General features: G+C 36.5%; 1 protein-coding gene across 4 annotated transcripts in view; it reads right to left on the bottom strand.

The window, feature by feature from the left end:
- Positions 1 to 23,312, bottom strand: part of LOC128992591 (tyrosine-protein phosphatase non-receptor type 11-like) — a 129,204-nt gene that overhangs the window by 79,727 nt on the left and 26,165 nt on the right. For all 4 annotated transcript variants that reach the window (XR_008490724.1, XM_054416243.1, XM_054416242.1 and 1 more), the window contains 2 exons: positions 18,128 to 18,250; positions 17,324 to 17,518 (listed from right to left, as the gene is read on the bottom strand). Coding sequence is in view for 3 of the 4 variants with exons in the window: in XM_054416243.1 (XP_054272218.1) it covers positions 17,324 to 17,518; positions 18,128 to 18,250 (318 nt within the window). In the remaining variant the exon portion in view is untranslated. The remainder of the gene's footprint in view (positions 1 to 17,323; positions 17,519 to 18,127; positions 18,251 to 23,312) is intronic.

Below are 23,312 nucleotides of genomic sequence, written 5' to 3'. Positions count from 1 at the left end.
TAAAAACAAAAAAAATATAAATCCCACAAGTAGTAAACTACGGTGGCGTCTTCAGGACACAAAACTCCTAAAACTGCTTCAATCATTTGAGGATCTTCAATTCCATCGAAAGTTCCCATTTAACTTCTCCTGCAGCTAATTGATCCCATATTCCTTTTTATATCATTTAAGTGGTAAAACCGCGTTGTCTGGACGTTTCAAATTCATCGTAAAATGACTTATACCTCCAGACAGTTAAAGTATCTTTCACCCCAAAAATTTCTCAAAAGTGATAACACAAACAAAAACAAAGCATCTAGGTCACACCGGAATACCCGCAGAGGTAACCCAACTTAACTACTACACACATATTTTGTGCGGTTCAACTCGATCGTAAATCCAATTTACCCTTTAGAAAGCTTGAATGTACCATTACCCAAATAACATACAACAAGTAATAACACCAACATATGGACCAACATATGGCGTCTTTAGGTCACACCGGGCTACATTCCTCTAGACCCACGATGGGTGGAGGCGTTGGGTGGCAAAACCAGATGAGAATTCGCTACATGAATCGGTCCTTGAGTGAGGTTATCAGCTGTACCAATCTGGTTTTCAATCTGACGTAGAAATTTGTTAAAAAAAACGTTTAAAAAACTCAATGGCGTGATAAGGTTTCTCCGTTGTTTGTAGTGTTGTCCTTGTTCTTACAATATTGAATGCCAAACAATATAAACACGTCGTGTGCTTTCAAAAGTAAAAAGGCAAGGATTTGCTAGGTTGTCTATGTTTGCCGTATCGTTGTTGTATTCTTTTGTTGTATCGTGAGTCGAATCCGTATGTTAGTAGGCAATATTCAAATCGCATGAAGACATTATTGATGTGGAGATGTAGAGTAAATTTAGTGAACGGTCTATGAACATTTAGCTAAGAAAATCGTTGCTTTTGGCACATGTATATAGTTAATGAATTGCTATCTGGAAACTATATTTACGTTCAGAACTTTGTCACAGGAGTGAGAGGATGTTCTATTACTGGCGTATCCACAAAAACTTCACACGTTATTTAGTATTTTCTTAAAAGCGTTTGATTGAACTCAACTGCAGTTGCCTTGAGTTGGCGTTGACACCAAAAAAGGCATTCTAAGTATTGTGAAGGTCTTAGGATCATGAAAAAACTATTACCTTAACCATTACCATTGCCTTTTAGTGGTTCGAAACTGGACTCAGCTACCCGTGGGCTTAAATGGATGATCCTGAAGAAACAGCTGGTCTTAGGCAGTGACGACGATACACGAAGACTAATAATTGAGCGAAGCTCTTATACGTCGACTTTTATGCATTTCGTAATACGCAAACTCCTCCTAGACGGCTGAATCAATCGTTTTCAAATTTTGGATGGTGATAAAGACCATATCGGTGAGTGCCAACATCTATATGGCGTTAAAAATAACTCTCAGGAATCCGCCCCACTGGGTCTCAAAGTTTCAACGTAATCCTTATGGAAGCAGTATTTGACACATAAACAAAGACATATGATCAGCTGTTGACTTTTGAATGCAGTAGATAAATAAATAGCTGATAGCATTATTCCCACAGATATTAGAACATAAACGGTGGTATTGATCATAAAATAATCAAATGACGACACTAGCTTGAGGTCCGCGACGTAGGAAGTGTTAAAGGAAGTACTAAAGGTGAACAGTCTGGAGTGTGGAAACTGTTTATGGCGATTAGATTTAGGTATCTGCATTCCAAAAATTATAAGGGAAGGGAGGAAAACGGGTCCGCGACGTAGGAAGTGATGAAGAAAGTAGTCAAGGCAAGCTGTCCGGAGTGTGGGAACTGCTTATGACCATTATATTAAAGTATCTGCAATCATAAAATGCTATGGAAGGGAGAGAAACAGGTCCGTGGCGTAGGATGTGGCAAAGGAAGTAGTAAGGCGAGCAGTCCGGAGAGTTGGAACTGTTTATGACGATTAGATTAAGGTATCTGCAATCATAAAATGCTTTGGGAAGGGAGCAAAACGGGTCCGCGACGTAGGAAGTGATGAAGGAAGTAGTCAAGGCAAGCTGTTCGGGGTGTGGGAACCGCTTATGACCATTATATTAAAATATCTGCAATCATAAAATTCTATGGAAAGGGAGGGAAACAGTTCCGTGGCGTAGGAAGTGGCGAAGGAAGTAGTAAAGGCGAGCAGTCCGGAGTGTTGGAACTGTTTATGACGATTAGATTGAGGTATCTGCAATCATAAAATGCTATGGGAAGGGAGGAAACCGGGTCCGCGACGTAGGAAGTGATGAAGGAAGTAGTCAAGGCAAGCTGTTCGGAGTGTGGGAACCGCTTGGCGCTTATGACCAGTATATTAAGGTATTTGCAATCCTATGATGCTATGGGAAGGGAGGGAAACATGTCCGTCACGTAGGAAGTAGTAAAGGCGAGCAGTCCGGAGTGTGGGAACTGTTTATGATGATTAGATGAAGATATCTGCAATCATAAAATGCTATGGGAAGAAAGGATAACGGGTCCGTGACGTAGGAAGTGATGAAGGAAGTAGTCAAGGCAAGCTGTCCGGAGTGTAGGAAATGCTTATGACAATTAGATTAAGGTATCTGCAATCATAAAATTCTATGGAAAGGGAGGGAAACAGTTCCGTGGCGAAGGAAGTAGTAAAGGCGAGCAGTCCGGAGTGTTGGAACTGTTTATGACGATTAGATTGAGGTATCTGCAATCATAAAATGCTATGGGAAGGGAGGAAACCGGGTCCGCGACGTAGGAAGTGATGAAGGAAGTAGTCAAGGCAAGCTGTTCGGAGTGTGGGAACCGCTTGGCGCTTATGACCATTATATTAAGGTATTTTCAATCATATGAAGCTATGGGAAGGGAGGGAAACATGTCCTTCATGTAGGAAGTGGTGAAGGAAGTAGTAAAGGCGAGCAGTCCGGAGTGTTGGAACTGTTTTTGACGATTAGATGAAGATATCTGCAATCATAAAATGCTATGGGAAGGGAGGATAACGGGTCCGCGACGTAGGAAGTGATGAAGGAAGTAGTCAAGGCAAGCTGTCCGGAGTGTGGGAACTGTTTATGACGATTAGATTAAGGTATCTGCAATCATAAAATGCTACGGAAAGGGAGGGAAACAGGTCCGCGGCGTAGGAAGTGGCAAAGGAAGTAGTAAAGGCGAGCAGTCCGGAGTGTTGGAACTGTTTATGAGTAATTTGAGACCAGAAATAACTTGGTGACGTATTAACAACCCGAGTTATAAATCTTTTAATAAAAATATATTTCTAAAAAGTTAAGTTTAATATTGTTCTGAGGTTCGTAGCTGGTCTTTAACTCGTCTGATTTTAATGACCAAGAGCTCAAATGAAAGCCCTTACATTACTGAATCTTTTAAGCCTAGAACGAACTACAAGCGTTAATAAGAACTGGAGATATAAGAAAAATAATTTTAAAAAATTATCAAACTACGAAACGTCCATAAGAAATGTATGGTGGAGAGTTTTCGTTTGAATATATCTTCTAAATGAATAAAGATATTTAAAAACGGATTTCGGGATTGAAATCAGTGTAAAAATGTAGTTGGTAATGATGTGTCACAACACTATCATTACAATGGAAAAAATTATCTATGTCCAATATGGCGGATCCAAGATGGCCTCCAAAACATTTTCCCTGTCAAAATGGAGTACTAACCACCCAATAAATATAGGCGGTGGTCCCAAGTCAATATCTCGAAAAATGTGCATAACTAATGCATGTGAAATATGTTTTTTTTTAATTGTCCAGTGTTGGAAAAAGCCGCCATTTTAAATTGTGATTTTAGTGGTTTTCTCGTTCATCGATTTTTGGCAACTTTTAGTATGTCATTCTGCAAACCCAACTCTACAAAATAAAACCATAAAACGTTTTCTTGCAATTTTTTTAACGATCCCTATGTAAGTTTGTTTAGTTTGCTTGGACTATATGCATATCAGTGACAGCTAGAAGAAAAATAATCTTGATTTGAACAGCTGTTCTTTATTTCATAGAAGAATATGTGCTAAACATTGGGAGAAAACTTTTTAAAAAATCGCAAAAAATTGGGTATTTAAACGTCCGTCATTTTATTTACAAAGTGGTGACGCCATATTTTTTATTTATATAGATTTACAACTGAGTTGACAACAGCTGATTTTTACTCCATAGAGGATAAAAACTATTTTTACTCCCTATAGGATAAAAACCTTTTTACTTCCTAAAGAGTGAAATTGCTACTTTAGCAACATATGCATTAAAAACGACTGGTATTACTGCAGTATGACCAAAACAATATAATATAAACCCTTGATGACTCCGCTCAATTTTGTGGATGCCTCTGCGAACGCCACCTAGTATATTCAGCTTTAGAATAAAAATACGCCCAGTTTCCTCAAGCTCATCTTCCTGGTTAAGAAATCATCCTGTCGACCAGCTGCTTTAGCAACAAGTCTGCATAGGCGCCTCGCTCTATTGTATCATTTTTTCGGTTCGAGTACACCAATATCTGTCTCTATCTTGAATAGTACTGGTGATATAAATCAGGTAACCATTTACATCATTTTATAATATATAGGCTTGCTCACACCACGAACTAGAAAACACATTCGAATCACTGGCAATTTTCATGGATTTTACCGACTCCATCTCAAATCATAATTGATAGAATGATATATCATTTACGAATTTTTCCAAAGACGTAGACTGGCTCATTCCACGGAATAGAAACCCTACCATTCAGCCCACTAATGTCAATGGAATTTCACCGACATGATGCAGAAAGTAGCCTTTTTTTGCACCGACCAAGGTGCTCCAAGGTCTACGTGTCCGTTTGGGATTCCCTCCATGTCCCGTGGTCGGCTGGGGACGTGCCTCCAGGCAGATGCCGGGATGTGGTCGGGGAACCCCGCACTACGACCTAGGCATCTACACCTGGCATTGACTTCGGAGTGCTGAAACTTCCGTGGACGTATCTAGCATTTCAACCGTCCTCAGAGGACTCCTCCGTACTTAAACAAGGGGGACCTAAGAGCTTGGGACCGACACGTCGCTGTTGGCGTGAAACTCTGATCACAACTTTTGTCCAGGCATAGTAACTTTACGTCTAGACGTTTTTAGTGATCAAAATTTTAAATTGATAACATTTGCTGATGTATAAGTTGATTTTTGTTAGTCCACTTTATGATCCGACCAACAATTCAATCCAAGATGTTATTTACACTTTAAGATTACTCCTGAGGTAAAAATTCCCACAGAAATAAATACTTAATCATTGGGCTTTCAATTATGTTCCTGGTTGGCTGATCTTAGTCAGTTTTCATCTCATCTATTCAGCATTGATCCTTCAGTCCTTCAACTCGCAACCCTGGTGTGTAAGCATAGTACAAATATATGTATTAAGAAAAATTATGGCAATTCTTTTCCTGTGTGAAACATGTTCAATGTTAAAAAGTAAAAAAATCGAAAATATATATGTAATGAAATATCGCCATTTCATAACGTTGCAAATACATCACTTAATCCCAAACAAAATAAACAACTTCTGAAACAGCACAATCCACTTCATTATGAATACGAAGTATATTGATGAAGTTTTTTACTGTCGGTAGCCTACATACGAATACATCAACCTTCCGAACCGATATACTGATCGTAATACAAAACAAGAGTACTTCTCTCCACACGAGAATAATATCTATCAATCACAGAGAGAAATTAATGACATCGGAGCAGAAACATGAAGGAAAACAGGTTGGAAAGCGATCAGCTGATTGTGGGAGGACAGCAGACAGTTATCACAAATATGATTGAAAGCAGGGAAAACAACCATGACTGATATGTGATGTGATTTGAATTAGCTTTGGAGACGTCCGATAGGGATCTGCATTTATCAAGTACTGAAGCCCTTGATTTGAAGTAAAAGCTCTTAGATGAGAAACTCTATTCGTAAATCTCAACAAAATGCCGCCATTGCAGAAAACCTGGCACGAATCTATTTTATGGATGGTTTATCCTAAATTAGTGGTGTGTTGTTATATCGGGTACAAATACAATACAAATAGGTACAAATACATACATTTTACACTTAGACTCAGGTACGGTAAAAAAACAGTACTTGCTCAATGGATACTTAAGTTTACTTATAAGAAAATAAAAACAGTTTTGTTTGAGTTTTCTTTATCGTGATCGTATCTTAATTGCGTGAGCGCTCCAAGTATAGCCGACGACTTGTCCGTCCAACCGAATTGTTGACGTCACGGCAGATACCCCTCTCTCAGAGTGAAGCGGGAAGAGGTGTCGGTTTAACTTAGGTAGCCACAATTTTGGTTTTTGAAAATAGATACTGATTTTAATTAATGGAAACAAAAAGAAGACACGATGCTTAAATATGCTCTGATGTTTTACAACCACATCTTTATAAGAACATCTGCAAGAAAAAAGGCTACAAAGCAAATAACTTGAAAACAAATCCATTACCATACCTACTTTTGCATCCTTGGTACAATCAATAGTTATTAATCTCAAAAACGTTTTAATCAAACATAAAGCCTGAAAACAATGACCCAAACCATCAACCGTTGGGTGTATTATCTTTCTTATCACGTCTCGCGTCCCTTATCAAGCTCGACTCTACATCGTTGCTCTTGAACTTTTTACCAAAGCCGGCTCAAGTTCGTTATCACTATCAAACCGGAAGCGATCCCTTGAGCCGCCGGCGGAAATGTCATAGCTGTTTATCAACAAAAGGCAGGCCTCACTCAATGTCCATGCGGCCCTGTTGTTCGACGGCCTTATGATTAATTGATGGATTATATGGCTCTTGTTGTTCTACACGCGCGGCATACGCAATGTTACTCAGTGCTGCTACAAGATTTAATTTGAGGTACTGATATTTCTTGTGGTAGTTTTTATCACTAAAATAACTTCTACCTACCTATGTTGAACTGGATTTTCAGCTATGTATGTTTGAATTCGGGGTATACATTCTGAAAGTGCAATGTTTGTTTAAACAATTGTTTGTTTTTATTTAAGATACAATGTTTCAAAGAAGCACATTCCAAGGTTTTGTTTATAATTCTGTACCATTATTATTTTTTACGTTTTTGTGAAGTATGATCCAATACCTGGTCTTATTACTGTCTCAAGTCAATTTTTTTTTAGGAAAGCATACTGTAATTAATTGATAGCCTAATCCCAATGGACAGATTGCATTTGAATCCAGATTCGACAAAGCTCAAGCAAACCAATCAGTTACCCAAACAATCTAAGTTAAACCATGCTAAACTGTGTGGGTGTGTCTTTATTAACCCACAGTGAAAAATGAAAAGGATACCGATTTGTGTCAACTGAAATATCAAGATAAAAAGCCAAGTTTAAATTACTCCCCTTTTCCATGGCCAGATTTGGCTGGTTAACAATGGTTCAAGGAGACATGTCTTTACACTTTTGATCCTACTTTTATAAAAATCCAAGAAATCTGATGAGGTATTTTGATCTTATCATCAAGAATATGATCATTCATTATTAATAGCTATTACCTCAACCCACAGAAATAATGAGCAAAACAAATAGATTTTTTATTTGCCCACAATTAATTGAAATCCATAAAAACACTATTTACATTGGGTACCTCACCACACAACTCTCAAACCCCTCTACAACAGCCTATCAAAGTAGTTAAGTACACTGTACAGTTAAAACCACAATGAAGACCAATTGCAATACTAACATCCATGACTTTGAACCAACGTTACAGTGTTACAATCAACATTGTATTGTGATAGCTGATAGACACCTCAGATAGACCATGAAATAGATTGTTGATTAGAGTGTGGGTTATGAGAAGTAGGAAGAGTCCCAGGGTCAGATCTGGGTGGGAGAAATGTTTCACAACAACACTGTAGATGGTATTGACATCTCAACAAGGAACATTCATAGTAAAATCTTATCCAAATTAGATAGGCTTACAGTGTTAGGGAAAACATAACTGTGTATTTGTAGGGGTCACATTGGGTTTCAAGTGATAATCATTTAGATTTTTGTAATCCAATAAAAACATCTTTTATGGGCAAACGGAAAATAGACAAAATCCGGGTCTGAGTGGATACAGTGCTTGCCTGGTAACCAGAAGGTTGAAGGTTGGTGGTTCGATCCTGAGAATAGATGATAGCTTTTTGATGCTTCAAAACTGGACCAAGATGCCCTGGATAAACCAGATGATCTTAGTCAGTAACAAAGCTATTGTCTCATCCATTCAACATTCGTTCTACAATAATCGTCTTATAAAACACCCAGACGAGGTATCCATGCACAGTTTTGTAAATATTTGCTAAAATAGCTGTATTGGTTTTTGGAGCTTAATACTCTGCCACAAACTTTCTCCAATTAGCTTGTAAACAACCTTTATCATGGGTAAGCTATCATAGGTGGGAGTAACTATGATATTTCAAAGGGAAAATGTCAAAAGTTGCAATAACTTTCAGCAATGGGGGATGCACTATTTTTGTCAATTATAAGGACCATAACAAATTAATTTTAATCAAAACCGGGTTTTTTTTAATCTGACTTTTTATTTTTTATGGTATTTTTATGGGAAAATAACATAAGTTCCAATAACTTTTGAACCGTAATTTTTACAAAAATGGATTTTGTACCATTTTTTTTTCAGAATTTAAAGGACCAATGTTCTGTTATTTGATGGGTTTTATGAAAAAAAAACTCACCATTAAAAATCAAAATTCTACATACCAAATTTCATCAAAATCGGACAACAGGTGTGGTCTGTAGCTCTGTGCACATCCGTACATACAGACATAACTTCAAAAACGTTTATTTAGCTTCAGGGGGACTCAAAACAGATATATCCACTCAAAACTCAAACTTGAAAATGTTGACGTAATATGGTATAGGGGGAGAAAGTAAAAAGAACATTTAAAGGGCTCGTGTTATTCTAACACAGAAAAAGTCAACTTTTATAGTTTGCTTGTTTATATAATTTGATCAAATTTGGCAAGTTTATTTATTTCATCCTATACTATAAACATTTGACCAAAAACCACCTTTCTTTCCCTGTAGCAGCAAACCTAAGTACTCTTTAAACCTGCTATTATTTAATTAGGGAATAAATCTGACAGTTTAAGATAATATTTTGGTAAAAATCCAATCAGACAAATGGAAATTCATTTAGTCTGCTGGTTTGCTACAGTGTGGAAAATGATTGTACTCTTCAATAAAACCCCACCTTTACATGAAATCCTGCATAGTTAATAGTACTCGGCAGCTTCTACCATTGCACTTTACTTACATACCCGACAAGACAGGTTATCATTTATCATATTGGCTGTCCGTTCAGTCCGACACCGTGTAATTACTCGGCCTTGTTAGGTCTCGTACTTGAACGAGTAATAAATCCCAGGGTAAGTAATAGATTCCGCCATAGCAGGCTACAATAATGCACCAGGTACAGCTAGACAAGCGTAGGCAGGCTGAGTCATGCATGCATTGCCCTACATACAGGAGTTCCTGCTTCCTGCACATCCATGCTTCCATGCTCTGCTTGCCGTCCACACTCTCTTGAACATTGGTGATTAATTAAGTTAATTGAAATTTACGGTTATGCTTTTTAGGTGATTTAAAGAGGAACAGGCTTGTGATTATAAACAAGGAATGAAGAAAAAACTTGTTAGTTGAAGGCTCAACATTGGTTGAATTTGGACCTGTGTGCAAGCGCAATGAAAATGGCTTTAACTATATTTGTGTCGATGACGTTTAATCAATGGAAACCTACTCTCTTCGATGAATGTAGTAACTTTTAACACTATATAAAAACATATATCGAGAACATAAAGCCCTGTTGACTCTCACCGATGTTAATTGCTGTTTAACTGACTTAAACCAATAATTGTGCTAGGAAGTGATAAACTACATGAGAAAAACAAAGTCACAATCCTAAAAGGGTTGTTGGTACAAGGGATGTTGTTTAAATGTGGGCCTAATCAGATAACTGTATCAGAGGCATAAGGTTATAATTTCTTTCATGACAACCACTGAATATTGGATTAGAATTTTAGAGCCCCGATACAAAGCGAAAATGATTAAATTGAATAAATGTAATAACAGCTTTGTTACTGACTGAAATCAGCTGGTTCATTTACTATAGGATGAATGATCAAGGACAGTTGGGACCATTTACTTGTCATTACAAAGATTTTGACTTTCCTCAGGATCAAACCGGCAACCTTCTATTTACTAGACGAGGACTACTTCCTGTCAGCAACACAGCTGGTAGCTTAATAGCTGTAGTTTACACAAACTACTGCATTGGCACTTTACTAACACGACACCATATGTCACATTATAACATTCACCATATAACACAATGTCAATTAAATGTTTACTTTGTCTTTCCGTAATTAAATGTTCGTATCCAAGTATTTATTGTGTGCGTGTGACATCGATGTCTTCGTTTTTGTAACCCTGACGATGCCGTATTTATGGCGAAACATGTAGGTTTCTAACCTCAATCATCATTTGGACTACTTGACGAGGTATTGTACCATTATTATAGTCATATAAAGTAATCCAGGGGCCATCAACATGGAATTTAACCATATTTTGAATGTAAAAAAGCTGGGCAAACTAAAGGTAAATTTAAAACAAAGCTTTACCTCAACCACAAGTGCTTGTGCCTGTGCAAATAAACATGGATTGCAACTGTTTAAGTCCCATCTCTTTTAAGTCTGCTATAAAAATATAAATGAAAACATAGCAGATGAACAATTAACGTAGCAAAAAAATAACACTTCCCTAGTAGTTTTCACAAAACACAGTCTATTTATAATTTCGCAACATCCATTCATCCAACAGATTATCAGCAATTTTATCTCCATAATTCTTCCAAGACGAAGCTTATACCACATTAATATCGAGTGGAGATTCAATTATAGCCCATGAAGCTTTATAATTGTTACAAGATGCTGTGAGGAGATTTAATTAAGCGCAACATGAGGGTAGTACGTGGGCAAGCAAGGTCATCCAGTCAGTGGATCTGCGTCTCATTGTCATCTGCAGTTCCAAGGTCAACATGTGGGACTTCTCATAGTGTACCATGTTGTACAATACTGCTGTCTCTGATGATAATTCAAAGCGAACATGGAACATTTGGAATCGAACCTGTAGACCCGAAGATTGATTGCAGTCAATCAAAAGACTTGGGTGCATTTTAAGCTGAATATGAATTAAGGGTGAGAGTATCAAATTGTATTTTAAGTTAAGACTCGGTGACAAAAACTCTTCACTGCCTTGATCCTACATTCCATCACATAAACTGAGCCACTGACTTAGATCAACTGTAGAGAGTAGACTTGCATAATGGTATTCCAAGAAAGAACTAATAGTTGAACCCCTGTGTCAGCACATACATTTAAAACTGGAGCAGAGTAAAGAAAATGAGCCACCTTTTGAGTAGCAACATAACCAAAGTATACAATTTATGGTTAACACAAGTTTTTGACTACTTTGAATGTGAACAAATATCATTTGAATACTTTGGAAGAGTTAACGATTCAGACAATAAAAGATAACTGTATGATTTTTGTAGAATAGAGATACATAGATTAATAAATTAATGCTACAGAATTCCTTCTCCCAGCCCTTGATTCTGCTGTCCATAACCATCAGCTGTTTCTTTGGCCAACTGTTTTATGAAAAGCGCAATGTTAAAGGGAACACATGGTAACTAAGAGAGTAATTAATTAATTTTCTGAGACATAAATGATTGATATTGAAGTAAAAGAAACAATATGATAACAATAAGAACAATATGTCAGCAATCAGCAATATGACTTACTTTTCCTTAGCTTGTCAACAACCCTTATCATGGGTACGCGGTGGAAGTAACTATGATATTTTATGGGGAGAATCACTAAAGTTGCAATATTTTTTTAATCTGCAACCAACAACTTTTTAAGCAATAGGGGTTGTACCATTTTTTTTAAAGTTAAAACAACCGACATAACTTCAAAAGCACTAGTTACTGGTGTGTCTAGGGCAAATTCTAACACCACTCCTGCCATCATGTACTACAACGCTCACGGTGTGAGGAAGATCCTGTGCCATGAGTGATAGGAATTCTTGGACAGTGCTTGCCGCTCAGGCTCTTCCTTGCTCATTACAAGAAGCTATATTTCCGGCACAACATATTAGAACTGAAAGCTCACTGTCATCCTATAAGCATTTCCCCGTGTGCCTTACTTCTTTTTGCCAGGAAGAGGAAAGCACTGATTGCTCCTTTGATGCCTCGATTTCACTAGATGACAATCAAAATACTTTGCCTTGTGGTGTACATAATGACAAATCATATTGAACAAATGGCACATGTTGTTTATAAACTCATCATTCTTATCCTTCAGATTTAAGTTCATCATCATTGTGTCTTCTTTAAAGTTCAATAGGAAAAGATTTATTAGTTCCAATAAGTTACTTGGGGACAAGTAAAAGGCACAAAATAAATTTTATTTCATATGACCGAACAGAACTTTACCAGATTATCTAAAAAGATCTTTTCACAATACTTTTTATTCAATCAGGCTTTGATTCACTCAATATTTGAAACACTAAATTTAAAATTTGTATGCAGTAGGCAAAAAACAATGCTTGAGTCTACAAGATCATTTACAGATATTTTTTTACTCCCTGAATGAACTCTGTAAGACCATAAATCAAGTAATATTTTGTTTATTTGCTAGTACGGTAAAACTATGAACCATCTTAAATTCACATAGTAAAAACCTAAAAATTTGGAATTCATTACTTTTGGCAATTAATAATTTAAGAGAAATCTAATTTTTCTACCATTTAGATTTATGCATTACATATAAGCTTGCAATTGTTTAGTGACAGCCAGTAACAAAATTTAAGTAAGTAATAAGAATAACTAAGAAATTAATTTCATAAGTTGGTCTTGTTGTGTTGTTCCATTTTGGAATAAAGCCTCTTATACATTTTTGATCTAGACCTAATAAATTTAAATTTTTAAATTCCAATATATTTTTTTCTTTATAAAGGAGCAGTGTTGTTATTCAAAAAATTCAAAAAAGCGGAACCAGCCTCTGTGTTGAAACTGTGGTTCCCACAAAGCTACCCAGCATACATTAAAGACGAAACCTTCCCGACAGAAAACCACCACCCACCACCGCTTGAGAGAACACCATTACCGCAACGATGTGTTGTAGGGCCATCGGTCTCGATGATGTAGTGGATAGCGCACCGAGCTGATATTCTGAAGGTAGCCTGTTCAAAATCCAACGGAGGCACTAACATTTAGATTCGGTTTTTTTCATTATCAGAAAGTTTGGTTAGGCTATGACTTTATAATTTGAAAAATTATATAATTATTAAATTTGAGGCTTTTATAATTTTATTTCATGAACAGAACTATTTTTTCGATTAGTATAGGCCTACCTTCATTCGATTTTTTCATTATCATTAAGTTTGGTTACTTTAGTTAGGTTATGACAGTTTAATTTTATAATTAAAAAATTATAAAATTGTATTTGAGGCATTTAAAATTTTATATTATAAACAGAACTATTTTTTCGATTAGCCTAATAAACCTTCATTAGATTTTTTTCATTATGCACGCTATGATGCGTTCGGCACGGCGCGGTGGTGGGCAGTGGTTTTCTGTCGGGAACGTCTCGTACATTAAAGCACTGCAGACTGTATAGCTTGTTTACACTAACGAACTCCCAGTTGCAAGCTTTAATCATCAAATTTCATTCATCACAACCATATGAGCCCCATCAATGTTTTTATCTATTTAACCATCAAAATTTGCTTTAAGTTTTTCCTTTATCCTCTGGACATAAATATCCATAATATACAATCAATGGATTTTCAGTGGACACACATTTATTTAAGAAAAAATTTGCCAAATGCCTGATTTAACATAAAATTTAAAAGGAATCCACACTTCCCTTTTAACGTTTATCTTAAGCGTGTCTCCCACAAACGCAAATCTCGACCACCGACCTAAAACAGATTTGAACTGTCGATCTACGGTGTTGTTTCATGGTCAGAAAGACAAAACATAACCTACTCGGCAATTGGTCTGACTCAACACTCTACCATGATCATCTGATCAACTAAAAATTTAATCATAGTGGTTATAATTTATTTTATTCTGAAATTTTAGCACACAATTTTGTCAGGTATATCTCCCAGCCATTTTTGATGAGTTACACTTGCTAGTTGTTGAGTAGAAGTTTGATCATGCCAGTGCAATATCACAGAAGAATAAGTCTCTTGTCAGTTACTACTTCAAGTTTTACTTTTAATTGATCAAACTAGCATAGTTATTAGAAAATAAAAGAAGTTATTTACATTCAACTTAAAGTGTAAAAGTTTCCTTCTTCCTTTCAGTTAGTTTAACATTGTAAACATTTGGAGTGAAAAAGGTCAAGATGGTATCACACATTAGCACACTCTGTTGATGGAATGATTGCATTTATTCATCAATTTAAGCTATTTTCTATCTGAACTATGATAAAATGTTACAAAGAATTTTTATGTAAATCTGTTAAGTTGGCTACTCAAGTGTTATTTATCACTTAAGGCGAACCTGGTCGTTTTTTGTGTGTTTTCTACGTCAGAGGAATTTTTACGTTTTGAAAGGGAACAGTCTACGTCCTGGATTTGTTGCTATCTAACGCGGGCCTTTTTGTGAGATCATAGCCCAAAGGACAAATGGTATTTGGGTCTGGAAAAAATCTCGCTTGGAATCTAACCAGCCGCCTACAGATTTGAAGGCGAGCACTATAACCACACGGCTACCCAGACAATGATGGTGAGCTACACAGCTTTACAGCTTCATTAGTTACACATCACACTGTCTATGCTATTTGAACTTAGCCCTACCTGCAATCATTGCAACTGGAACACACGAATCACACGTACCTGATCATCAGAGCGCTAGCGAGTAAATCTAGTAACCAGCACCATAGGTAATATATTTTTAAGTAACTCATGTATTTTCTACATCCAATTAAAATTAAGTGTATTAATGTTATGGTTTTGTAAGTGTAGTGTCTGTGTATGAAAATTGAAACAAACATACACTGTAATATGTTTTAGTTTTAATTTCCCAGCCTTTTACCAATCATTTAATCTTTCCAAACTCGGCACTCTTCCAGTACACACGATGCCAAATCTGTCAAACCGTACACTACTAGATCTACATGGGCTACTGATACACACTGAAAACCATGGGCTCCAAGCCCCTTTTTCTGAGAGTAAGTAAGCTAAGTCTTCACTTGCTTTCAAAGCGGGTTGCTCAGACTTTTTGAGGCTATATAGGCAAAGAATTATAATACCCCCGCCGCGGCAAACCTGCCGTCTAAGCGAATTTCCATTTGTCCGAATTGATTTTCAATTGATCTATTTAAATAACATTAGGTTTAACGAGTACCTAGGTTTGCTGCTACAAGGAAACTAATAAAGTAGTGTGTTTTTAGTAAAATATTGATAGCTTACTATAAAATAAATAAATTTGCCAAGTTTGATCAAAATATATCCATAAAGAAGCAAAATACAACATTTTACAATATTCTCCATAAGAATAACATGGGAATTTTAAATTTACCATTTTTTTAGTTTTCTCCGTAACCAATAACCGTACAAAACACTTTGATATACTGAATTGTTTGTTTTTTTAAGCTCTTTAAGAAGGTTTAGAGAAAAATTGGGAAATTTTGTGTTTTGAGGGTAAGAAGTGAGAAAAACCAATTTTAACCCCATAAAACCCTGTTCCCATGGTCCGATCATGCTGGATCGCGAACTCATTCAAGTTTATCCCGCCTTACACCTTCAAACCAAATTTCATCAAAATCGGATAAAAATTACTCAAGTTATCGTGTTCACGGACACATATATATCTAATATATAAAATTCTCGTGTCACAGTGTTTGTCTGCAAACTCCTCCGGAACGACTTCACCGATCGTTATGAAATTTGGTGTGTAAATTCTGTAGGTATGCGAATCGGACGTAAACTATTTCCCGTTTCGAAATTCTTAAAAGGGCTCCGCCCCAGTGGCTCTGGAGTTTCCCATGTTAACCTTATGAGAAATGGAATTAATGAATCTTAACAGCTGTTTCAATTAAACAAGTTGGTTCTGTTCTATGATGTTCAATAGCATTAAAGTTACAAGGATTACCAACAGGGTGCAGACCTATTATTTCTTTTACATTTATGACAACAGCTAATTTGCAACCAAAAGGTGAGTGAGCGTAGCGAACGAACTTCAACCTGGAGGCGAGTTAGCGTAGCGAACGAGCTAACCTGAAGGCAAGTGAGCGCAGCGAACGAGCTCCAACCTAAAGGTGAGTGAGCGTAGCGAACGAGCTCCAACCCAAAGGTGAGTGAGCGTAGCAAACGAATTTCAACCAGGACGTGATTGAGCGATGCGAACGAGATCATCTTGAAAATTAAACGTAACGGTACTTTCTTTCCATCGGTCTGTCTTAGGGGAAACCTATAACTTAGGCGATACGAAGTTCGCCGGGTCAGCTAGTATATATATATATACATATATAAAAATTTGAACGAATGGTGTTTTTGGCCTCTGGGGACATTAAAATGAAAAAGTAAATCGGTCCCGGGCCTAAGTCTTACCATGAGACCTACGGTAATAGCTACTTCCCTATAGGGAAATTCGCTAAAAACAGTAGAACCATTGACAAAAAGAATTAAATATAGACTGACAGCAGTGCTGCGAGCATATGTTCTCGCGTCTAACGCCATGAGTGCTGTGTAGTTATGGCGCACACAGCTGCAGCGTCTTGCTGGTAGCATACGGCGAGGAGCCGAGGACGGAAGCGAATCGAACACCGAGCACGAGCACGCTCTAGCGGCACATCGTGGAACCTTCCTCTGACGGTCTATTCTATTTATCCATGGTAGAATTGATTACCGGACACGGTCGGTTCAAAACATTTGGGTTTGTATGATGGCGCACCACATTTTAGGAAATGTGGTAGGTCAGAGGATACAGTGGATTACCTACTCTTTAACTGAGAGCTCTCTAAAATAAGAAGGGCAACTCTTGGGAATCTGGTAAGAGGAACTCACATTTCCGATGAGGAACTGATTGGCAGACTTTAAACCTTTATCAGGTGCTTATGTTTAAGGTCTTCAAATAATCAACTTATTGGGGTACGCAATAATTCGAGAAATTCAGATGAAGTGCTTTGTTGCTTCAGCCCACCCCTCCAAGATAAGATAAAAAGATAAATCTACAAATAATTGACACTCGGGACTCACCTCTCTGTGGTGGGGTCGGCACAGTTCAGAGGATACCTCAGCTCTATGATTTCTCCGTTCTTTTCCCTCAGCTGTCCCTGGTTCTCCATGTAGAATTGCACCAGCTCTGACAACGTGGCAAACTTCTCTCCCCCGTACAGGTCGTAGAAGTCACCCGTGTTCTGGATCTTTATGTGTGTCACTTCCCCGTTCCGCCTGCAAGATGGGGATTATGATTATAAGTTTTTCACTTACACAAATAGTATATTTCAAGGGTTAAAATGGGTCATAGGACACAAGCCCTACTAGAATGAGGCAAACTTGAGATGTCGTTAGACATTTTTGAAACCTCGTTTATCAATATTTTGTTAACAATATATATATTTAAGTATTAAATATATATTATTTATAATATATATTTAAGTTAACAATACTGGCTTCTATCCGCCAGCTAGGTGGTTCCTTGGTTGTATGTATACCATGCAAGTGCCTCTTAACCAAGTAATTTTCTCGACCAGCGCTGTCTACTTTTTCCTCGCCACCATTGTCCACACCAAGCAAGTTTCCAGACAACAAACCAAATTATAGTTGGTTTCTCATCTTAATTTAATTCATTTTACATAATAGTCGATGCATTAAGGAAAAATATAATTTGTCATCAAAGTAGCTTGTATTTATTTTAAAGTGACAGTCAACTGGCTTGCCAACCAAGTACCAATGGTGGCACCAATAAACGCAGCTGTGGTCGATCCTCTATTTTCCGTGATAGTAAAAGTTAAACACTCAAAATAAAGTTTTTAAGACAACCTACTGAAAATAAATTACCTGACACTGAGTGTAAAATCGCCAGGGTTGCTGCGACTGGGTCGTGCTAGGAACGAACCATCGAACCCTCTCTCTTGCAGCAGCTTCTCGGCCTCCAGTCCCGTCACGTTGGGGTGGAACCATCTGAAACATGCAGCTGTACGTGAGGAACTGTACTACAGGTACATTGGTGGTGCAGGGAGAAGATTATATGACAACATCAGCTAAAACATGCAGTCGTACATGGGGAATTTTACTAGGTGCGTTGGTGGTGCAGGGGAAAATATATGAGAAGAAACTATTTTGTATGCTTTTGACATAATTTGCCTGCAGTCTGGGCTCTATGATGTTAATGTGTGGAACAAAACATGCAAGGCAAGTGATGAGTTGGTGCAGCGATGGAATAAATAGTACTTATGAATCATTAGTGGTGGCACTGAGATGCAAAAACTTTGTTGTGTTCATTTAACTTTTCACATTACATCACACTTACTGAGACAAGCTGAGGAGATAGTATACTCCATTCACTATTAGTTTTAAGGATTAATAACTGAAATCCTGTGTCTGCCAGAACTGTTTCTATCAATAAACTTAACACTGGCGGCATAGCAAGGAAAGTACATGGCAAGATAACTCGTAGAACCTAACTTTAATATTAGTCATGTTGAATACAATTGTTTGCTGTTTATGGAGTCAAGTAATACAAAATTGTTGTTTTGCAGATTTTAGAATATAAATGGATTCAAAAATTCTATATTAATCAAGTCCAACCCCTTTCCCAGCCTTTTAATTCCTTATTCAAACTGATGCTCTTTTGACAGTCCAAAGAATAATCATTAAGCGTGAGAAGAAAATTTGAATACATATTACTCACTGAATAATTTGCTCAATTGACATTCAACAAAAAGTCCACAACACTCATTTATTCATTCTATGGACAATACACCATTCAATTCTCGCAAAAATAAAACAATTTGCATTTGCAATAAGACCACTCGTTCCAGATGGAATGCAAATAAAATACAATGGTTAATTACCCACACAATCTCAGAACTGGTGCTGGAAGACAGATCAACCACGTGACTTTATTGTGACGGTCAACGTCAACTTTATGGCGACTCCATTTAACTCATGGGACAATTGAATCGATTGGCAATCACAAGGTCGAACGTTTGTCTTGACGGTTAGAATATTCCCGTGATCAAGCCTCGTGACCCGATGACATATTCCACAAGGTCGAGATGTGTTTTTATGTGACTTCATCGGATTGTTACGAGTGCTTGTCCCACCTTGCGCAATCGCTGACTTGAGATGGAGCAGTTGTGTAATCGCTTGGGATGCGGGTGTCCAACCTTCCTTAACCTTGGCCTTGGATAGTTTCCAACTGACAGATTGTCATTGGTAAACATATACCTGAGCAATTGAATAATCAATTTGAGTTGGAAACCAGTTGGTAGTGCAGTTCTTGGAAATCTTCTTGAAAAACTATACTAATACTGGAGATGACAAGGTAACCACTTTCAATAACTTGTATGACCAAGTCTAAAATAAAATCAAAAGAAAATCTGCCTATCGCAAATCAAACCCCCATCAATCTTTGCTTATGGTAAGACAATTGGGGCACTAGGAGGAATCATTAAAGGCCAATCATTGACAATGATGTTGATTATCAGTCATTACCTGTTTCAACCTCTTAACCTTCCAACCACTTGACATGATTGAACAGTCTCCACTGCTTTTGTAGAATATTTATTCTACATTCTAGCGACTTATAATGGAAAATGCTACTTATGTATCAGAAAACAGTGACATGATAAACTTGTGCTTTAGTTCTACATACAGATTTACATATTATGCTATAGCTATTCAACTTTGCAAGACAGAAGTGATACACCAATCTTCTTCCGACATATTTTTTTTACGTTTCAACAAATAAACAAAAGTTACCCAGATTTTCAGGAAGATCGTGAAACATTAGAATAATACAAATAGAACACAATCCTTAAACTTTTTAAAACTTAAAACCAACAAAATAAATGTCCAAAATAAGCTAACAAAAATCCTAGTGGGTGTTTCTAATAAATGAAATCTAATTAAACAAATGATATGTAGTGAAACTAGTGATACAGTGAAGTATCAAAATTAGTCAAATAAACTATTAATATGTGTTGGTGAAAATCAATTTTCACAAGACTAACAGTGGTGGAGGGGGGAATAGGAGGCAGAACAGAGTCAGTCATTTGGAGAGATACTGGTTGTGTTTGGTTCTGAGATCAAGTTTCTTCAGATCAAATGTCAACGGGTTTGTACCTACTGAAGACTACTGATCAGGAGCAAGACTACTAGTAATTGATTTGTCTGCAGTACTGTAGCTTATAACATTTTAATGTCTGGGAAAATACTAATAAAAATAAATATAGATATTATTGTGCCTTCTTTTGTTCCCAATCTGTAAATATCTCATAGGAAACTAAATGGTGAGTCTTTGCATGAGTTTATTGAGCAGCCTCCATATTAAATTAAGACTTTTGGCATTTGAACACTTTTATAAATAAACTATCAACAGTGTAGGGAAACAGTTTTCATCATCAACAGTGTATAGGCTAGTACATAATAGTTGTCAAGACATAAAAAACAATTTCAACAACATATCAGCTCCTTCAACGTCCAACAACCACTAGCAGAGACTCCAAGGAATGTCCTACCTAGCAAATCTGTTCCACATTTCATCAGCTGATTTAATGTAACGTGACAGTGGCTCACGTGAATACATCTTACCCAACACACATCCTGGAGTAAGACAATAGCATCACATACTCGCCTTGCTCACGTGTACCAGACAGCCGAGAGCAATGTACACAATTATTTAATTGACTACATTACAGACATCAGCTGATGTATCAGCATTGCCAATCAGCTGATGTAAGATAAGTGTTGCGAGTGTTTAAAATTAGAGTTCTAACGTCACCTGCCTCTTCAGGGACGTTTTTTGAGATTCAGAGACATTTGAGATTTGTACGCAAATGGGTACAGATATTAAAATCAAATTTCTGGTTTCGTTTTAAAAGATAATGTAGTAAACTAAATATTATTTGAAAGGTGAAAGCATAAAATATCACAAAGAAAAATTATTAAGTGTATACGTACATTATAAATGGGTTTCACAACTCATCAAAGTTCACAAATTCACTGATTCACACATAACCTCACACAGTGGCCACTTCAACTGAATATTTGTTGCCTTAGAAACATGTGGGAAGGAAAGGAACCAGTGCTACAAACTTTTGAGAAGTTAATGTCACCAATAATAACCACTGTACAAATGTGGTTGTTTGACAATAATACAAAAAAATTGAAAAAAAGTTAATGTACCCATATGAGCCTTACTCCCTGAAGAGGTTAAAGAGATGTCTTTTTAACAGTGTATGTTGAACATGTGGTAAGTTTATTTTATGTTAAGCTCACTTACAACAAGAGCCAACCAGCCACACCATATCATAAGTCAACCTGATGAATAGATGTGAATATAAGTAGGTTTCAAATCCCTAATCCGCACTTCCTCAGAAAAAAAAGGATTGGGTAGACAGAAACATCGGGTATTTGAAGTAAAAGTACCGAAATCTGCTGTAATGAAATGGAGGAAAAGTACTTAGATTTGCTGCCTCAAGTGCAAAAAGTTATTTTAAATCTTTTACTTACTGGAACTATGTAGAATTAAATTAAATAGAACAATTAATGTGGTTGTGCTCTGCTGTATATTCCAATAAAACAGTTCAATCCATCAATTTATAAACTTATAATATAAAAAAAGTTTCAATTTATTTGAACTGTACAGAAATGAGGGTACCGTACAACATTTTGTGTAATACTGCTAAACTATCAGAACAGTAATTTTTGTTAAGAGCACAAACAATTTTTTTTACAAATTAAAATAAGTATATACTTTTTAATACTCTTTATTTTCTGCTTCTTTAAGAATATACAAGCTAAATATTTAAATGATTTCTGTATCATAATTGACAAAAAAAAAAAACATTAATAAAATACAAACCCATGTGAATGTTATATGATCTTACTCTATCTGGTTAAAAATGTATTAAATTATGAGAAGCAAAGCTTAGTTAGTTTTTTTTTGCAATTTTAATTATGTACACAGCTTGTGTGTCTTGCAAGCTTTTACATACAACCATAACACTGATGAATAAAAGCATTAAACATTGATGAACGTTATCATACTGTAGAAATTGTTATGTCATGTTTAACATAAATAGCTTACACACACGCAATCTTGACTTTGGATTCTGCACTCGTTTCTTTAGGAAGTTGACATGTAAACATTAACATGTTTTATGTCTGGCTACGTTTGGGCTGATGTCGACCAAAGTGTTTTTCTATAACTTTACAATAACAAGATTTTGTCTACCACCATAATTAACTTATCGTAACAAAGAGACTTTTTAGTTGTATATAAAATGTAATTTAGGTTATGTTTGCTTTCATACATGCATTACTGGATGTTAGTGTTTTATAGAATCGTAACAATGAAATCAGCTGATTTTAAGCGAGCGGGAACGAGTATAGCGAAAATACGCTACTTTGCGCACTGTTTACAGGTGTAGCAATGCGATCATTTCCACGCAGTGGTAGGAAAAATGTAAATTAGATTAATGAGATAAAAAGCAGAACATTTATAGATTTTTGTCTTCGTATCCAAACTGTGGCAGTATTATTTGTTGCGCGCCTTCAAAAACTGCAACTTTCCAAGCGGCATACATACTGTCACTGCTGCTTGCATAGTGGCTTAGCCTGATTTGAAGGAGTCATATAGTATCAAATTCAAAACTCTACGCCACTTTTTGTTTAAGGAAAATTAGTACCTAGTTAGGGTTTAAAAAAAAAATTGTACTTTTGATATTAATAATATATCATCATAGGGTATTACTGATATATAAGGTAAAAAGATTTCAAGTAGTCGAAATCCGAAATTGGTATTACAGCAAAAACTAATTGTTATTGTTCATTTATAAAATTAGCTGTTATATCGTTGAATTGTTGTGTAATAGTTACTACAGCACAAGTATGTTTTAAGCAATCATTTTTATCTAACAATATTGAATAGCCTACGTGCTAAAAATGTAGACAACAAATTACAGAAAAGATATTTTTTATATGGTGGGGTTTTGTTGAATATTCGGCCTTTTGCCGC

Source organism: Macrosteles quadrilineatus, unplaced genomic scaffold (assembly GCF_028750875.1).
Source record: "Macrosteles quadrilineatus isolate MER2022 unplaced genomic scaffold, UCM_ALF_1.0 Scaffold_4__1_contigs__length_99947679, whole genome shotgun sequence".
In the NCBI taxonomy this organism is placed as follows: Eukaryota; Metazoa; Arthropoda; class Insecta; order Hemiptera; family Cicadellidae; genus Macrosteles; species Macrosteles quadrilineatus.
The sequence above is the reverse complement of the archived record's forward strand: the minus strand, read 5'-3'. Positions and strand labels throughout refer to the sequence as shown.